This window comes from Emys orbicularis, chromosome 1, assembly GCF_028017835.1.
Source record: "Emys orbicularis isolate rEmyOrb1 chromosome 1, rEmyOrb1.hap1, whole genome shotgun sequence".
NCBI lineage: Eukaryota > Metazoa > Chordata > Testudines > Emydidae > Emys > Emys orbicularis.
This window is the reverse complement of record NC_088683.1, coordinates 145,466,476-145,485,156: the sequence shown is the minus strand read 5'-3', so window position 1 is coordinate 145,485,156 and position 18,681 is coordinate 145,466,476. Positions and strand designations below refer to the sequence as shown.

The 18,681-nt window shown below is 48.9% G+C and overlaps 1 protein-coding gene across 1 annotated transcript in view; it reads left to right on the top strand.

Moving 5' to 3' along the window:
• Positions 1-8,455: 8,455 nt before the first annotated feature.
• The window catches only part of LOC135887217 (antigen WC1.1-like), a 47,544-nt gene continuing 37,318 nt past the window's right edge, over positions 8,456-18,681 (top strand). Inside the window, exon 1 of the mRNA XM_065415024.1 lies at positions 8,456-8,666. Within this exon, the coding sequence (XP_065271096.1) occupies positions 8,456-8,666 (211 nt within the window). The remainder of the gene's footprint in view (positions 8,667-18,681) is intronic.

Here is an 18,681-nt window from a genome sequence, read left to right as displayed (position 1 = left end):
CTGGGGTTATATTTGAACTGTCCAATAGCGTCTGCAAACTCCTGAGGTTTTATTTCATTTCATATTAACCAAAGCTCACCATCCTCACCCACCCACCTCCCTTACTGTGAGTGTACACCCATCAAATTTAATTACTGATCAGTAATACGATTAACCCTGATGGCAACAAGGGTGGGTAATCTCAGTCACCCTGGCTATTCAGTGGGGGTGTGATTAAAACCATTCATTCAACACGGTGGGTCAGCTCCATTGAACTCAAACACGTGTCTGAACAATCCCTGTTTTTTTTTTAATTGTAAACACATTTTTAGGGTTTTTTCCCCCTCACAATATTCCACACCATACATTTTAGCTTTTTGCTGTAAATGGGTCTCTTTTACACAAAAACACAAGAGCTAGGTTCTCACAAACTATTTTTTTATTTAAAATACATACAGCTCCTTGAAAACAAACCAAGATGCTCCATTAAAACTTTTATCTCACTTAAGAGACAGAGACCTTCTAACAGAAACACAGATAGTCACAAAGCCCTTTTCAATAGATTTTTTTTTATTTACAGGTACCAAGTTTTATATCGCATGTTTGTCCCCTCACCATTCTCTAACTTAATCCTTTTAGATTTCTTACAAATAGTCTTTTTCTTAAGCAGGGTTCTGTAACTTTTTGTGCGGAACAGACGGTCAATATGAGGCTGTAAGCAGGCATCTTCTGGTTTGGTCATTTTCTTTAAAACACGGTCAGGGTTTCCACTGAATTGCATAGCATTTATCAAGGTCACCCCTTGTGCTAAATGTTCTTGAGTTAAGCACAGACATTGCATAGCATCACCTATGGCAATAACAGTGTTTAATAAGCTTTCCAAACGCAGCTCAGCACACAAGCCCCAGAGCTTGCAGTTTATACCCATTGAAGTCCAAGCCACACAGTCATGGTGCCGCTGGCCTGGCGCATCTATGACACAGCCCTCACAATCTTCAAAAAGCTTTCCCTAAGATAATGATTAAAGACAGCATAAACAGCAATAAGCAATAGTCCACATTACTTTTTTACACTCCCGATGTAGCACTGGCTCAGTTAGTTCCATGCCAAGCCTCCTCCTAAACTCCTCATAGCCGTCATCCTCCGAGTCCTCTTCAACAATTGTATCAGCGTTGAGCAAAAACAAGGCAGGTCCAGTTCATTTTCGCTGCTTGATGCAACGCTGTCCAGGGCCTCCAGGGCCTCTAGGAAGGCATAGTTGAGCTGTCGAGAGATTTCCAGAAAAGAAACAAGTGTAAGTTCCAACTGCTTGTGTTTAGATTTACACAACCCCAGTTCCTAACCCCACCCTGAGCTGCGTTCACCTTCCTCCACCATGAGGGTGGACGACGAGAGGCCAGCACGCTCATTGGGTTGTCTCATGAGTAGCTGGGTTTCAGGGTTGGGTTCCGACGTATCCAGCAATGGCTGGGCCAAAGGGCTCCCCTCGGCTGCTCCGTCCTCCTCCTCAGAACTGTTGCTGATGTAGCACTTTCTCCGGGGATGGTCAAAGGCCCTCGAGGCTAAAACAAAGTCTGAAGTTTTCACAGGGGTGGGGAAGGAGTCCATGTTTACTCTCAGCAACTCCACGAGTTCTAAAACATGCATTCTTGGTAAGAGATAGCCTCTTCTGCCCAGAGCTGGGACTTATGGGGTAGTAGTGCTGTGCTCTGATTGGCAGAGGGTGGTGGGAGGAGTTCTTAGAGGGGTCACATGACCGTCTTCTGGGCGGTTCATCCTACCCCAGAACCTGCTCTATTTTGGTCAAATCTGTTCTCAGGGCAGTCCTCTGTGGCCGAAATCCATCCCAATTGGCAGAGGGCATTGGGGGGAATTCTTAGAGGGGTCACATGAACCAGTTCCGGACAGGTCACCCCATCCCAGAACTCCCCCTATTGTTCAAATGTCCTCTCGGGAGTGGTCCCCAGCAGCTGAAACCCCTCCTGATTGGTAGAGGATGGTGGGAGGAGTTCTAAGAGGGGTCACACGACCCACTTCCGGACAGGTCACCCTGTCCTGGAACTCCCTCTCATTGGTCAAATCACATCTCAGGGCGGTCCTAAGGGGGTGAAACCCATCCTGATTGGTAGAGAGAGGTGGGAGGAGTTCTTAGAGTGGTCACATGACACACCTTGCTTCCAGTCATGTGTCCGGCCTGACTCCAGAAGTAATACCCCCAGGGGTGGGACTTCCTGTGACAGGTGGGCAGGGGACAAGGGGAGGGACTAATGTTTGATTGACAGTAGGGCCCTTACAATACTTGGGTGCAATTTCCTGTTTTGTCATTACTGTTTGTTTAAGTAGGGGGAGGGCCAAGTGAGGGGAATGGCAGGATTGGGGCGGGGAGTTTGGTAAAAATAAGGAGAGGGAAGGAAGGGGAAGAGGCCACACCTCCTCCCCTGCCAAACTAGTCACTCACTGTCAAGTGTTTTTCCAGAATCACAACAGAGCAGAGTCTCAAGGAGGGATTCGAAGGAGGATCAGGTGTTGGTTGCACAGATTTTCTCAGGGATTTTTCTCCATACAGAAAGGGCAGCATGCGAGAAAATGCAAAGGTAAAGAGTTAAAAACATTCCCCTTAATCCAAGTATTTTAACAGTTCTCTTGAGGAGGAGGTAGGTGTGGTGTCAGCCAGTCATTGTTCTGTGCTATATGCCCCTTGCCTTGTGCCTGTTCCTTTAATTGTCTGTGTCCCATGAATCAAGTAAACTTTTTTCCAAGGAGCCCTCCCCCTACTGACAGCACTGATGGGCATGGTCTGTGCAGGACATCCTGCTACTGCAAGAGCGGGTCATGGCCTACTCAGGAAGCCCTAAGCTCTGCCTCTAGCACTATGAATTATGGTCTAGGCAGGAAACCCCAAGGCCAGGGTGAAATTAATATTAAGCACTTACCGGTATGGGGGCCCGGAGCCGGGGCCCCGGAAGGGGTGGGACCTTGGGCAGAAGGGGCGGGGTGGAGGTCAGCCTCCCCCAGCCTGCCCATCCGCACTGCCTGGCCCGCACCACCCAGGGCCCCTTTTACCCCCCCAATGTTGGTGACATGTGGGGGTGGGGGGAAAGGGGCAACCGTGGCAGCGCTTTAACGTCGGCTGCATACGGGCTGGTACTGGCAGCCACTTTTTACCAGTATGTTGTACCGGCCCCCTTTCACCCCTCCCTCAAGGTCTATTAGTAGAGCTGTCAATATTTCTGATGCTGCTGAATAATTCTTCTATAAAGCTGATCTGAGTGACACAACCTGGTTCTAGTGAGTTGTCCTTGTCTACAACTAGGCATGTCCTATACTGGGAATTGGTCTTGTAATGATCACCTTTGGCACAAGGGATTTCTTTCCTAGTTTATAAAATAACCAGCGTCTAATGTCTCCCAAATCATGTTTAATATGATATAGAATCTATCGGGGTGAGAAACAGCACGGATACAGTTTGTACAGAACTTTTCTTTCCGGCTCCGGAGATTGGGGGTTACCCGATGATCTGAAGCTGTGGTAAACCTGACGTCAGGAGGGGGCTCATCACTCATATATGGTGATGTTTGTTGCTTTCAAGTTTTATTGGATGTTTTAGCTGCATAAAGTCACAGATAAAACCACTGATAATAACTAAAAAGGCAGATGAGTTTGCTATTGGTTCCTTCCCGCAGCTGATGCCAGCCTCTGAATCTATATATTTCCCTTCCACTGCTTTGTTGTCACTTGTCAGACACAGAGGAGCCCTGGCAGGTGCTTAGGTGCAGCCAGAGCAGTGAGAGGAGGGGACAGCAAGTCAGGCTGGCAATGAAGGGACATCTCTCCACTCTGGTGCTGTGGCTTCTTCTCCTCACAATTCAGGACATAGCAGGTAAGTCTCCTCTGTGTTTCACCAGGGGAGCTGGGTTAACTAGAACTAGGGTGGTAACTTTTACAGTCAGCTTTTTACCATCGGTGCCTGGCTAGGAGGTTGTGACTTTTCCTTTCGGGATTGGGCCTGGCCACTGTTATCGAGGCTTTTGTTACCTTGTGATTGGACTATTCAAATGACTCTAATGTGGGGCTGCACCTTAGAACCTTTCAGAGAATGAAGCTGGTGCAAATAGCAGTGACTCACTTAGCAGGGCATCTCGCTGGGAGCATGTTACAGCCGTGCTGCAGGATCTGCACTGGCTGCCCATCTGTGGGTGGAGGTTAAGGTGTCAGTTAGGATTTATAAAGTCCTTAATGGCCTGGAACCGGCCTCCCTGAGGGATCACCTCTCACCCCGTGCCGTACTGCCACAGCTATGGTTAGCTGGGGCACCTGAGCTTTTTATAAAGGAGAGGGGTGGGCTGGGAGTGTGTTCTCAGTGAGGCCTCCAGGACTCTGAAACTTGTTGTTCCATTTGGGCCAAAATAGCCCAAATTTGGTGACCTTCTGGGCACACTGCAAAAGACACTTGTTTGGTGCTGGGATTGGGGGTGGGAAGGACCCAGACCGTGCATCACATAATGAGAAATGGGTGGGAAGGAGTTTCTGTAGGTGTCTGGCTGGCTGAGTTCCTGTTGAAATGGCCACTTCATGCTGCTGGGATTTGAGTGTGTTATCAATGTCGTCCGGGTGCCAACAGTCTTGGCTGGGCATCGCTTTAGTGTTTTAAATCCCAATAAATGCATCAATAATTTGGGATCCAACAGAAATGTCTGTTTGGTCCTGAATCCAACAGCTCCAAGGGCCAGGTCTTGGTTCCTCACCCCCCCATTCACTCACTGAAGCCAGTAGAAGTTTTGCAATTTTGAAGTGAGCAGGATTTATCCAAATAAACCCAGAGCCAATTCCTCCCAGGGAAGGGGTGTGTGCATGTGTTGGGGTGCAGTGTGCAATGCCCTGTGCCTATGAGGGTACCGGAAGCTCTGGAAGCAGGAAGATTTATCCTGCAAGAGCCCTGCCTCCCTCCCCCAGGGTTTCTGCTGGAGCAGAGAAGCTCTGAATCCTAGTTGGAGCCTAGAGAAGCCCGACCAGCACAAGCTGCATGGCAGAGGTACTGTATCAGTGCCTCTCACAGCCACATTGGTTTCATTCCCTCAAGGCTGCCCCTGCCCAGCATCAGGGCTGCTCTCATTCCTCCAGCACAGAGGGGGCTGCAGTCTCCTTGCCATGCTGTGTCCCAGTTCAAGGCAGACTCAACAGCAAAGGTGGGGGCGGGGGGGAGAGGCAGATCATGGGGTACATCAGTATGTGCTGGTGCATTTTAGGACGTGAATCTGGCCCAAAGACTCCAAACTGATTAGCAATAGGATTAAAATTGAATGTGGGATCCAGATATGATTTAATTAATATAGTGATTGGAACCTGTTGGGCTGGTGTTAACAGCATGAGAATGATCCATGTGACTGGCAGGGCAGTGAACTCCATAGCAGTAGCTGGTTCATGGGAACCCGATGTGCTGCTGCACAAGCCTGAAGTTGATCATCAGAAATGTCCGTCTACATTATTGTCTTAGAGAAAAACCTGCCGTAATGTATATTTCACAGACAGCTCAGTGCGGTGATTAGGGGGCTGGTACCCAGAAAATCCTGAGCAAACCAAACCGACTAGCAGGTTACTTGGAGTTTATATTTCAGATTCCCAATAAGTTCAAATATAATGTGCTGGGGTTAGAGCCCATAACACAGCTGTACAAGACCGAAAAGCAGAGGATTCTATGGTGACTTCTGGTGATCAGATTGACATTGCAGGGGACGGACAATTATTACCAGGTGAGGGATAAATTACTGCAAGATTGTGGGATGGCGTCATATAGCGATGCCAAGCACATGTTCAGCTCAGTGTATTTTTGTTGGATTTATGAGCAAATGTTTATCATCCCCTGAATATTTCTTATTTTCTATGGGAAATTTGACTGCTTCACATGATGCAGACACAGTGACATGGGGGAGCATAAAATACTCTCCTGTTACTTGTGGGATGGTGTCATATAGTGATGCCAAGCCCATGCTCAGCTCAATGTATTTTTGTTTGATTGATGAGGAAATGTGCATCATCCCTTTGATATTTTTTATTTTCTATTGGAAATTTGAGTTTGCTTCACATGACACAGACACAGGGGAGTTTACAAGATAGGGGATATCACCCCATGTAGCTATTTTTCCCTTTTCCTCAGTGCCCCAATTCTCCTCCCTGAGCCCTGAGCAGAGGCCAGGTCAGTCTTTGCCTGAAGATTGTGTTTCACAATTATTGACCTCTTTGCATTGTGCAGGAAAACACATTTGTAAAGTGATGTGGGGTCCAGGCAAACAAATGAGAAAATATCAGGGATGGACCAAAGCAGCAGGTTTCACTCCCAGACCCAGATCTGAACTTCCCCAATATTCCGAGTGCTGGGTGGGGTCATTATTCCAATTTGGGCCACCGAAGTGGAGCCAGGATATGATAGGTGCAGTATGTAAATGTGATTGTGATTGCCCCTCCTCACAGTTCCTGTTTATTGCCTCTCTCCCACCAGCCAGCTTTGCCTCTCCACAACCCCCAGAAATGCAAACAGCTGTAGAGACAACTGGGGGCAGGGGGTGAAACTCAGAGCTACTGGGAGAAAAGCAGATTGCAGGGAGTGGGGGCAGAAGGGGAAGAAGCAGCCTGTACATGCAGGGCAGAGAGGCCAGGTAGAAAGGGGAGAAGAGGAGGGGGCAGAGCCCAAGGGAGGTGGGTGGGAAGAGACCAGTGGAAGAGGGAAATGTGTGGGGCAGGTGGGGAGAGGAAGCACAAGGCTGTAATGCCAAGCTATGCAGAACAAAAATGGTGAGGTTAAAAAAACCATCCAGTCTCATTTTTCCATCCGTCTTTGGACTGTAGAACCCCCCTCTACTCCTCTGCCAGAGTGGGGGTGAGTATCGCAGGCTGAAAAGTCATCCTTCAGTGCACCCAAACTGCACGACTCCCCCTGGCCGCTCAGCTGGAGGCTGCGCTTACCCTCCCCTCACCCCTGAGCTGGGAACTGCCGTCCATTGCCCAGCACTGCCTTCGCTCTCCCCTCCTGGTTCAGTTCCTCTGACAGACAAAGGGCTGACTGAGAAATAGTTGACAGCCTCTGAGCTAATCAATGCAGCATAGTTCACTCTCACACACAGAACTTCTGTTACTGTTCAGGGGTGAGTTACAGACAGAGACACTGGAGACCTTCACTCTGATCTGACATTAACCATTCACAGAAATTATGTCACCGTAACACGACGGGTTTGGTTCAGCCTTTTGCAAACAGCAACACTTCCCTGATTTCCTCCACTCCACACCGCCCCTGCAACTTCTCTGCCTGAGACTGGGAAGCACTGCCCCCGTTCTAGAATCCCCTTCACCTTCCTTCCCATCTCTCCTTCCCTCCTGCCCCCTCCTCCTCCCCAATACTTCCTCATGTCCCCCTGCTCCAGAACCCCCTCCCCTACCTCCTGTCCACTGGCACCAGACCCCCCCCCCACTCCATCCCGATTCCTCCATTTTACCCAATCCTCCCTCATCTCCCCCTGCTCCAGGCTACCTCCCCACCCTCCCATCCTCTGCTCCACACCCCTCCCCTCCTCACCCTCTTCCTGCCCTGCTTCTAATCCCCTCCCTCCTGCCCCCTACACATGATCACCTTTCCCCACCCCCACCTCCTCCTTCCCCCCTTTTTAGAGCCCCCTCTTCTCCCCGTGCCTCCTTCTGCACCTTCTCTGCTCTCTCCCTTCCCCTCTCTCCCTCCTGCCCGATTCCACACCACCTCCTCACTTCTCACTCCTGTCCTCCATTCCAGACCCCCTCCTCTCTCCACCTCTCCATGCAGACGCCCTTCTCTAAATCTCCTTCTCCTCCCCTCCTTCCTGCCCCCTGCTCAATAACCCCTTCCAGCCCCATGCTCCCTCCTCTCCCTCCAGACCACCCTGTGCTCCATCTCCACTCCTCCCTCCTGCCCCAATATCAGATCCCTGTCCCCTCCCCTCCCTTGTGACCCTCTCTCCTGCTTCCCTGTTACCCCACTGCAAACCCGCTCCCTGCCATCTCTCACACACCAACAGACTGTAGGGAGATGGCGGCATCTCGCTGGCTTCAGCCCCAGTGACAGGAGATGGCACCATTTGGAATAAGAGAAACTCCGTGAGTTGGTGCCTTTTATCAAAACACCCCAAATCTCCAGAGTGGGGATAAAATGGCGAGAGCTGCAGCACTGACAGCCCCGAGTGTGAGGCCCTGAGACGTGAGAAGGTGGCGCCATGAGGCAGCTCTGGGCATGTCCCATTCTCCTGGCTCTGGGCGCGGATCCCCTGCTGCTGGGCACAGACTCTGCTGTGATAACGCTGGGCAGGGGGCTCCCTGCTCGCTCTGACCCTGCTCTGTGTCTCTCCTTGAAGGTGCTGATGAGCTGAGGCTGGTGAGTGGAGGCAGCCCCTGTGCCGGGAGAGTGGAGGTTAAACACCAGGATCAGTGGGGGACGGTGTGTGATGATGGCTGGGACATGGCAGATGCTGGGGTTATCTGTAAGCAGTTGGGATGTGGAGCTGCTGTCAGTGCCCCTGGAAATGCACGTTTTGGACAAGGATCTGGACCAATTTGGCTGGATGAAGTTGCCTGTGACGGTACCGAGTCTGCTCTCTGGCACTGCGGGAACAGTGGATGGGCTAATAGTTACTGCAATCATGGAGAGGATGCTGGAGTGACCTGTTCAGGTAAGAATCAGCCAGCTCAGTCCTGAAAGACAAATTCCTTGAGACAAAAGGGTTTGAACCCAGAGGGCATCATGTGCCTGTGACCCTAATGAGAAACAAACAAAAACTAGAGCAATTTCTGTAATTATTGTTATTACTGAACTGTAATTATTACTGTTCATGTCACTGGCCACTGAGGATCTCCCTGTGTGACTGAAGTGTTTTCATTATTTCATTTCCAGTTGTTTCAACGTCATGTATTTCCTTTCCCTTTCCCTCTGAATGGGTCTAAAATGCAGATAGGAGAGAAAATTAAAAAGGAAAATGTCACTTAGGCTCCTAAGTTGCTGAGGCACTTTTGAAAATGTTACACTCCTGCCAAAATCCAGACCCAGACACCCAACCACAGAGGTACAGAGGGTGGGGCATTTATGTAGCCCCTTTGCCACCCTCATAGGGTGACCGAGGAATGGGCAGATTCTCCCAGCTTGGCCAGAATTAGATTTAGCCAAGAGCACTCCCCCGTCTGCTCTGTTACTTCTCACATTTTGGACCAACCAGTAATAGAAAATTTCAAAACCTCTGATACCCAGTGGATCTGGCATAGCATAGAGAGCTCAGCCAAAAATATACCTCAACCCTACACAGCACAGGAATGTCATATTATTGTGACTCAGTAGCTAACATTACAGCTACAGACTCATTATAAATTTTATTTTTAACTACCCTCTTCTTAACATTTAGTGGGAGTAATATCTTCCTCTGACATAGCACAAGGAAGAGAGAATATTTCCCCATCGTTCCAAAAGTTTTAGCAGCTCCCGCTGGCAATGGGAGCTCAGGGCAGTGTTTAATCTCAACCCTTTCCTGGATTTTGAGTGTTTCAATGACAAACATGGATACGCTCTTCACATGGGGGGAGGGGTTGTATGCAATTTCTTAGTATTTTTTAAAAATAAAAAAGCTGGGGTGGGCGGGAACTTTACAGAAATTCATTGCCAGGAGTTTGAAACTCTTCAGAAAACAGATTGTCCTTCGCCAATGTAAATTCCCTAACCCGGTAATAACCACTGCCATGCCTTGTGCTGCACACCTAGCAAGTGCACAGCAGGGAGCCCCTCTCCGCTGAACCGCACCAGGAGGAGGGAGCTGCTCACAAACAAAGGGGTATCAAAGCAAAAGTCCCTTCTGTAACACTGCGCCTGCATCTAGCTGGAGCTGCACGTTTGCAGTGGGAATAAAGTTTGGGTTTGTAACAGGGCGTCTGAAGGGCTGGGCTGCCTAGTGGTTGGTGCGCCTGATCTCCAGCCCCTTGTTTTTCAGGTTAAGTTTCCTCAGTATTTTAGGCAGTGGGGTAGGGAAAGCCAGGCCCCCCCTCTCCACCGGGTCCCAGGCCAGGGTCCTGCATGCATCTACCCCTGAATAGGGGCCTCCCAGCAGGGATCTAAATCCCCTGCCCTGGGCTACTTCCTACCACTGTCCCTTTTGTTTGGGGCATGGCCCCTCTAGTCCCATTCGCTGGTGCCTTGTATCCCATAGCGCCCTCTCGTGGATCGTGGGTGGCACCTTGCTGCGATCCCCGGCTCCTTCAGGTGGGGCAGCCGCAAGTTTGGTGAGGCTGAACCCCACAATGTCTCTGAGATTCAGGGACCCAGTTACCTCAGTTGCAAGAGGCTCCTACGGCTCCTCCACAGTCCCCCTTGGCTGAGGAGACAGCGCTTACTCCCTGGTGGCTGCCTCGGCTGGCAGGCTAGTGATCCTTCCCCTCAGGTAGGGAGGCGGATACTCCTGCCCTTTCGCCAGTCAGCCCTCAACTGAGTCAGGCTCTCTCCTTTTCTCCCCCCAGGCCTGGAATTGGATGCAGGTACAGCAGGGTGGGGCTAGCTGGGCCCAAAGGCTCCCTTTAACCCCTGCTGTGCTGGCAGGGTAGTTCCACATGTCTGTGCTGAAGCTTGGAGAGGAGGATGAGTCTTTCCATGGCCCTTATAGTTATGTCCGTTCTTGTCACTAATCCCCATCTTCCTTGGATAGAGGTTCAGGGCCAGCTCATAGGGCCAAATCCAGGGTTCCTTACTCAGGCAGTCAGCTATTGACTGTAATGTGAGTTTGCTTTGTACAGACTGAGTAGAAACAGCATAAAGGATTCAGGATTGGGCCCATTCAGAATTATTCCAGAAATAACCACTCAGCTGTCTACAAACTGCCCTGTGCACTAGATATCACTGAGAACAAACACATACAGGAGCTCAGAGTAGCAGCCGTGTTAGTCTGTATCCGCAAAAAGAACAGGAGTACTTGTGGCACCTTAGAGACTAACAAATTTATTTGAGCATAAGCTCTCGTGGGCTACAGCTTTCGTGTGGCCTCACACCTTCTATGGGTCATCTCGATTATCACGTCAAAGGTTTTTTTTCTCCTGCTGATGATAGCTCATCTCAATTCATTGGCTCTTACAGTTGGTATGGCTACTTCCACCTTTTCATGTTCTCTGTGTGTTCCATTCTCTGCATCCGATGAAGTGGGCTGTAGCCCACGAAAGCTTATGCTCAATTAAATTTGTTAGTCTCTAAGGTGCCACAAGTACTCCTGTTCTTTATACAGGAGCTGTGATGTTTCTGCACCAAGCAATTTTTGAGAGATGCTGTCCTGACAGAATAGTAGAAAACTTTCCAAAAAGTGAGAGTCGTCGTCTTGTATGCAGTGTTGTTGTAGCTGTGTTAGTCCCAGGATATTAGAGGGACAAGGTGGGTGAGGTAATATCTTTTATTGGACCCATTTCTGTTGGAGAGAGACAAACTTTTGATCGTACACAGAAGAGCTGTGTGTAACCTCAGAAGCTCGTCTCTCTCACCAAAAGGAGTTGGTCCAATAAAAGATATTACCTCACCCACCTTGTCTCTCTCAACCCCTTCTCATCCAGATTTTGCTTTTCATTTCTGGTTGGATTAATACCAAACTTCGCCAAAACATTCTCCTCTACCAAGGTCCCTGCCTCAGTTAGTGCACAGGCTGGACGGTGCCCAGGGAGTGAATCAGGGGTGCACAGTGAAAGAGGCTGTTGTCTGTAGGCCCACAGCTCCATTGGTTGCAGCAGCAGCATCAACATCATCGGTGACCCTTCCATTCGAGGATGATCTCTACCACAGATTTACATATGGGTCCTGAGATGACTCAGGAATCCGATCCTAGAACCATAGATCTGCCCGTAGTAGGTACAGACGTTTCCTGATGGGTCAGCTGCTTGCTGGGAGAAAGTTCATTTTCTTTCCTTCCTTCTCTCTCTCTTTTCAACTTCGAGGGCAAGGCACTTCTCCTCGAAGCAGGCCACTGCCTGGTGGAGAATGAAGTGTCATTGAGATCGGTTGGTTCTTTGCTCCTCCCAGCTTGTGATATCCACATGAGTTTTCTTGAGATATGTTTTCAGTGTGTCTTTGTAGGGTTTCCTCTGACTACCATGGGATCTCTCACCATGGGTGAGCTGAGAGTAGAGGGCTTGTTTTGGGAGGTGAGAGTCTGGCATCCGCACACAATGTCCAGCCCAGCAGAGTTGGTGAGTGAGGATCATTGCTTCAATGCTGGTGACATTAGCTTCAATGAGGATGCTGGTGTTCGTGCAGTGAACTTCCCACTTGATGAAAAGCATCTTCCAGACACATCGTTGGTGGTACCTCTCCAGTCTCTTAAGGTGCTGTTGATAGGTCACCCAGGTTTCGCAGCTATAAAGGAGTGTAGGAATAACAATTATCTCATAGACCTGTATCTTGGTGTCCTGCTGTAGGTCACGGTCTGTGAAAATGTGCCAGAGCAGTTTCCCAAAGGAAGCACTTGCGCAATGGATCCTGTGCTGGATCTCACTGTCAATTTTTGCATTTTGAGAAAGTTGGCTACCGAGGTAACAGAAGTCCTCAACTCTCTCCAAAGTCTGCCCCTCGATGGTGATTTGTGGCGGCTCATGTGGAAGGCCTGAAGCAGGTTGATGGAGCACTTTAGTTTTCTTGATATTGAGTGAGAGTCATAGGCTTCGGTAAGCTTGTGCAAAAAATTCCAGTGTGGACTGAAGGTCATTCTCAGTGTGCGCGGCGATGGCGCAGTCATCACTGTACTGAAGGTCAGTAATGGACGCTCTGAGAGTTTAGACTTTGAGTGGAAACATCAAAGATTAATAAGCCGCCCATCCATCCTGTATTGAATGTCAACTCCAGTGGGGAGGCCGTCTTTAACAAGGACCAAAATGACTGCTAAATACATGGAGAACAGGGTTGCAGCAATAACACATCCTTGCTTAACCCCAGTTTTGATGCCAAAAGGATCCATCTCCAGGCCATTACAGAGAATGGTGGCAGTCATCTCATCAGGTAGAAGCCTTAGGACCTTAATAAATTTTGGAGGGCAGCCAAATCTGGCCAGCCCCTTCCACAGGGCTTTGCGATTGACAGAGTCGAAGGCTTTTGTCAAATCGATGAAGACCATGTACAAGTCCTGAATTTGCTCCCAAGACTTTTCCTGGATTTGGTGGGCAACGAAGATCATGTCGGTTGTCCTGCGGGATGGTCTGAAACTGCACTGAGATTCCAGCAGTATTTACTTAGCAAGTGGAAGTAATCGGTTTAAGAGGATACGGGTGAGAATTTTCCCTGCTGTAGATAGCAAGGCAATAATTTCCACACTCCAACGTATCTCCTTTTTAAAAGATAACAATGATGGCATTTCTCAAGTCTTCCAGAATATTCTCATTATACCAGATTTGAAGAAAAATGAAGCTCCCGACAGCGTAGCTCTGAGGATCATTGGAGCACACAAGCCCATTCACCGCAACAAGGTGATGGTCTCCAAAGAGGGGTTGCAGCAATGGCAAGATGTGTAACCAATAAAATTATGCTGAAATTATGCTCCTGGCTGCTATGGGCCAGAGTGGCACCAGGCACTAGAACTGAGATGAGGGAGACTGTCTCCACCTATTGGGCCCAGGCAGTGTGGGGAGGAAGCTACCTGAATTGAACACAGACCGGGGTGAGAAGGGAAAGTCGATGAGGATAAGGATGCAGGGGGAATATTCTGAGCCTGAAGGCTGGTGGATGGAGAGAAACTGGGACTGGGTGAGAAAGCAGGAGATGGGGACTGGCTGGGCAAGGAGACTGGGACTGGGAGGAGCGGGAAAGAGACTAGGACTGGCTAGGCAGGGTGATTAGGACAGGGAGTGGGTGGGGAGAGACTGTGACTTGCTGAGCAAGGAGATTGGGAGCTGGGGAGACTGAGACTGACTGGTGAGAAGTCTGGGACAGGGAACCAGTGGGAAGGAACTGGAGGTGAGTGAGGAAAAACAGATCAGATTAGGAACCAGGGTGTAGGGGGAGTCTAAGTCTAACTGGGCGACGAGACTGGAATAAGCAGCCAGGGTGGGTTGCTGGAGACTGAGAGCAGATCTACATGAACATTTAGTTTGTGGCAAGCTGGGGTGTAAATCTACTGTGAAAATACTGCCTCCCTTTCCCCGCATTGAATTAAAGCAGGGTCTACATCGCACTATGTCAGGTGGAGACACTCTCCCACCAGCATAGCTTCTGCCTCTCGATGAGGTGGACTATAAGGTGGATAGAAAGCTGGCTAGATTGTTGGGCTCAATGGGTAGTGATCAATGGCTTGATGTCTAGTTGGCAGACGATATCAAGCGGAGTGCCCCAGAGGTCAGTCCTGGGGCCGGTTTTGTTCAACATTTTTATTAATGATCTGGATGATGGGATTAATTGCACCCTCAGCAAGTTCGCAGATGACACTAAGCTGTGGGGAGAGGTAGATACGATAGAGGGTAGAGATAGGTCCAGAGTGACCTAAACAAATTGGAGGATTGGGCCAAAAGAAATCTGATGAGGTTCAACAAGTACAAGTGCAGAATTCTGCACTTAGGAAGGAAGAATCCCATGCACCACTACAGGCTGGGGACCGACTGGTTAAGCAGCAGTTCTGCAGAAAAGGACCTGGGAATTACAGTGGATGAGAAGCTGGATATGAGTCAGCAGCATGTCCCTGTTGCCAAGAAGGCCAATGGCATATTGGGCTGTATTAGTAGGAGCATTGCCAGCAGATCGAGGGACGTGATTATTCCCCTCTATTCGGCACTGGTGAGGCCACACCTGGAGTATTGCATCAAATTTTGGTTCCCCCACTACAGAAGGGATGTGGACAAATTGGAGAGAGTGCAGTGGAGGGCAACGAAAATGATTAGGGGGCTGGGACACATTACTTACGAGGAGAGGCTGAGGGAACTGGGGTTATTTAATCTGCAGAAGAGAAGTGTGAGGGGGGATTTGATAGCAGTCTTCAATTACCTGAAGGGGGGATTCCAAAGAGGATGGAGCTCGGCTGTTCTCAGTGGTGGCAGATGACAGAACAAGGAGTAATGGTCCCAAGTTGCAGTGGGGAGAGGTGTGGGTTGGATATTAGGAAACACTATTTCACTAGGAGGGTGGTGAAGCACTGGAATGGGTTACCTAGGGAGGTGGTGGAATCTCCATCCTTAGAGGTTTTTAAGGTCAGGCTTGACAAAGCCCTGGCTGGGATGATTTAGTTGGTGTTGGTCCTGCTTTGAGCAGGGGATTGGACTAGATGACCTCCTGAGGTCTCTTCCAACTCTAATATTCTATGAGTCTATGACTAATTATGTCGACAGGAGAGCGCTCTCCCATCGACGTAATGTGTCTTCACCAGACATGCTAAATCGGCACCGCTGCATCGATACAGTGGCACTGATTTAGTGTGGTAGCGAAGAGAAGCCCTAACAGTTCCCTTGTGTGCTTTGATCTATCCCATTTCCAAGCATTAGGGAAATGTTAGTGCGCAGCAGCAGGCTCCACACAGACACTCAGTGTGCAGCAGGCTAGTGCGAGGTAAAATTACACCCCAGTTTGACACAAACTAAGTGTGTGTCGAGAGAAACCCTGAGACTGTATGAGGCATCCATGGAGAGAAACTGGGGCTTGAGGCAGACAGGACAACTCAAGGTAAGGATAAGTGGTAGAAAGAGATCAGATGAGGACCCCAGAGGGGAGGGACAGCACAGAGAACGGGGGGAAACTGGGACTTGGCTGGGGAAGCCAGAGGTGAAGTCCAGGACTGGCTTGGCAAGGAGACTGGGACTGGGGATGAGAAGCTTGAGAAGTGGAGACGGGGACTGGGACATAGAGCAAGGGACGGAGAAGAAACAGGACTGGGACAGGGACAGGTTGGAGGATATGGGGCAGAAGGGGTTAGGCTTGGGGGAACAGGGGAAGAAGGGTCTGTCACTACCAGAACACACACCTCTCCAGAGCCTGGAATGGAACCCAGCATCCCTGAGTTTTGCCATTCCCCTGCTGTCAGCAAATATGTGTCAAACCCTCCAGCAAAATTTTCTGATCCCCGTCTACTGCTGGTCCACAAAGAGGATGACAACCTACTACTACTGTCAGTTACTCCATTAGCTCAAGTGGCAGTGGATTCTGTGGTGGATCTAAAGGTTACAACTCTGCTGATGACCCATGTGGGTGTTACAGGGTTGTCATCTTTCTAATGGCTAGTATTTGGATCCTCAAGTCCCTACACCCAGCCCTGCCTCTTCCTCCCAAGGCCACACCCTTCTCCACCTCTTCCCCCGCTCCTGCTCCACCTCTTTCCTTGAGGCCCCGCCCCTTCTCTGCCTCTTCCCCTCAAGGCCCTGCCTCCGTCGCTCACTCCTCCCCCCCCCCATGATCACTCACTGGATAGTCTCAAGGAGCCTGTCTGCAGGTACGAAGTCACCCCGGCTGAGCAGGGGCTGGCACAGATTAATGCACTGGTGCTTTCCCCCGCCCAGTGGAAACCAGACTTTTGGTTCAGGTGCCATTTATTTCTGTTTTTTTTCAGTTTGCTTTTCTTAAAAACCTAGGGAATTATGCACAAAGCTTTACTTGTAAGGCACATTAAGTTTGCAAAGCTAAGCAGTAAAAAACAAGGAAATGGCAGAATTAAAGTTGTCTTTGCAACTTTATTTTGGCTCACCTGTACATATGTGTTAAGATACCGTCTTTAATTACATGATAACAAGCTATTTTCTCGATGAGGAATTGGGTTCTATCCCTGCCTTTGCCACAGAGTTCCTATGTGATCCTTGGCAAGTCACTGAAACCAAATGTTTATTTTGGCCCACTTCTACGTATGCATTAAGATACAGTCTTTCATTACATGATATCATGCTATTTTCTCCACAGGACCCCTGCTTCATTCTGTGCACAGGACAGACAGGGCTCTGAGTCAGGGTTGTGGAGTGAAGGAGGCAGGTGTCTGTAGGTCCCCTGCCTCATTTGTTGCAGAAACTGTGAAGTGTGCTGTGTATGAGGCAGGTGATTGCAGAAATGGAAAGGAGGGTCTCTTGTTAAGGCAGATGAATGCTGCCCTGGGGAATTGGATTCTATCCCTGCCTCTGCCACAGAGTTCCTATGCAATGCTTGGCAAGTCACTGAAACCAAAAGTTTCCCAGGTGGTCATTAATTGTGTGTTCCTCATTTAATGGGTGGCCCCCTGGTAACCTTGGGGGTCTGGTTTGGAGAAGTGCTGAGCACTCACTGCTGTAAACTGAAGTCAGTAGGTGCTGTGCTCTGAACATACTAAGTGCGGTATAATGCTAAGGACTCTGAAAAATCAGGACCTGGTGTCTCAAGTTGGGCACCCAAAATCAGTTGACACTTTTGATCATTTTGTCCATAGTGTCTCTGGGCTTCAGTTCCCTATGTGTAAAATGGAAATAACACTTCCCTGCCTCCCAGGGGTGCTGAATAGAGAAATTCTTTAATGTTTGTGAAGCACTCAGCTCCCATAGAAATGAGCCATAGAAAAGCCTATGAGGAAATTAACAATTCTGTTTTGGGAGTTCAGTTTGGATGACGTGCAGTACATAGGGGCTGGGACCACACATTGAACAATGAGTATAAAAAGAACTATTGACCATCCACCCATTCAGTCAGCACCATGTGTCCTGTTCACTGAATGAGGCAGGGGTCCTGGGGCAAAAATAGCATTTGATCATGTAATTAAAGGCTGTATCACAATGCAAATACAAAAGGGACTAATTAAGGTTACAGAGGACAGCACGAGTGTGTCATTCTGAATGTTTGAGTGCTCAGCTTTACAAATTTAACTTCCTTTTAGCTACTTAGCTTTATAGATTTTAAGGGCCAAAGGAAGCATTAGATTATATAGTCTGGCCTCCTGGGTAACAGGCTACAGAATTTAATCCAGTTACTCTTGAACTGAATCCAATCGTTGTTGTTTGGCTAAAGCACATCTTCCAGAAAGGCATCCAGTCTTCATCTAAATACTTCAGGAGGTGAATAATTTTCTGCTTCCCTTTTAGTTTGTTCCAATGGTTAATCACCCTCACTATGAAAAATATATGGCTTACTTCTAATATGACTTATCTGGCTTTAACTTCCAGCCATTAGTTCTTGTTTTGCCTTTCTCCACTAGAATAAAGAGGCCTCTACTTACCAGTGTTTTGTCCCTGCACAAGTATTTATACACTAAAGTACTTATATAGTATAATCACATCACCTCTTGCTCTTCTTTGTTAAAAATAAACAGATGGAGCTCCTGGAATCTCTCATTGCAAGGCATATTTTCAAGCCCTCAAATTATCTTTGTGGCTCTTAGAATAGAATAGAATAGAATAGAATATCAGGGTTGGAAGGGACCTCAAGAGGTCATCTAGTCCAACCCCCTGCTCAAAGCAGGACCAATTCCCAACTAAATCATCCCAGCCAGGGCTTTGTCAAGCCGGGCCTTAAAAACCTCCAAGGAAGGAGACTCCACCACCTCCCTAGGTAACGCATTCCAGTGCTTTACCACCCTCCTAGTGAAATAGTGTTTCCTAATATCCAACCTGGACCTCCCCCACTGCAACTTGAGACCATTGCTCCTTGTTCTGTCATCTGCCACCACTGAGAACAGCCGAGCTCCATCCTCTTTGGAACCTCCCTTCAGGTAGTTGAAGGCTGCTATCAAATCCCCCCTCATTCTTCTCTTCTGG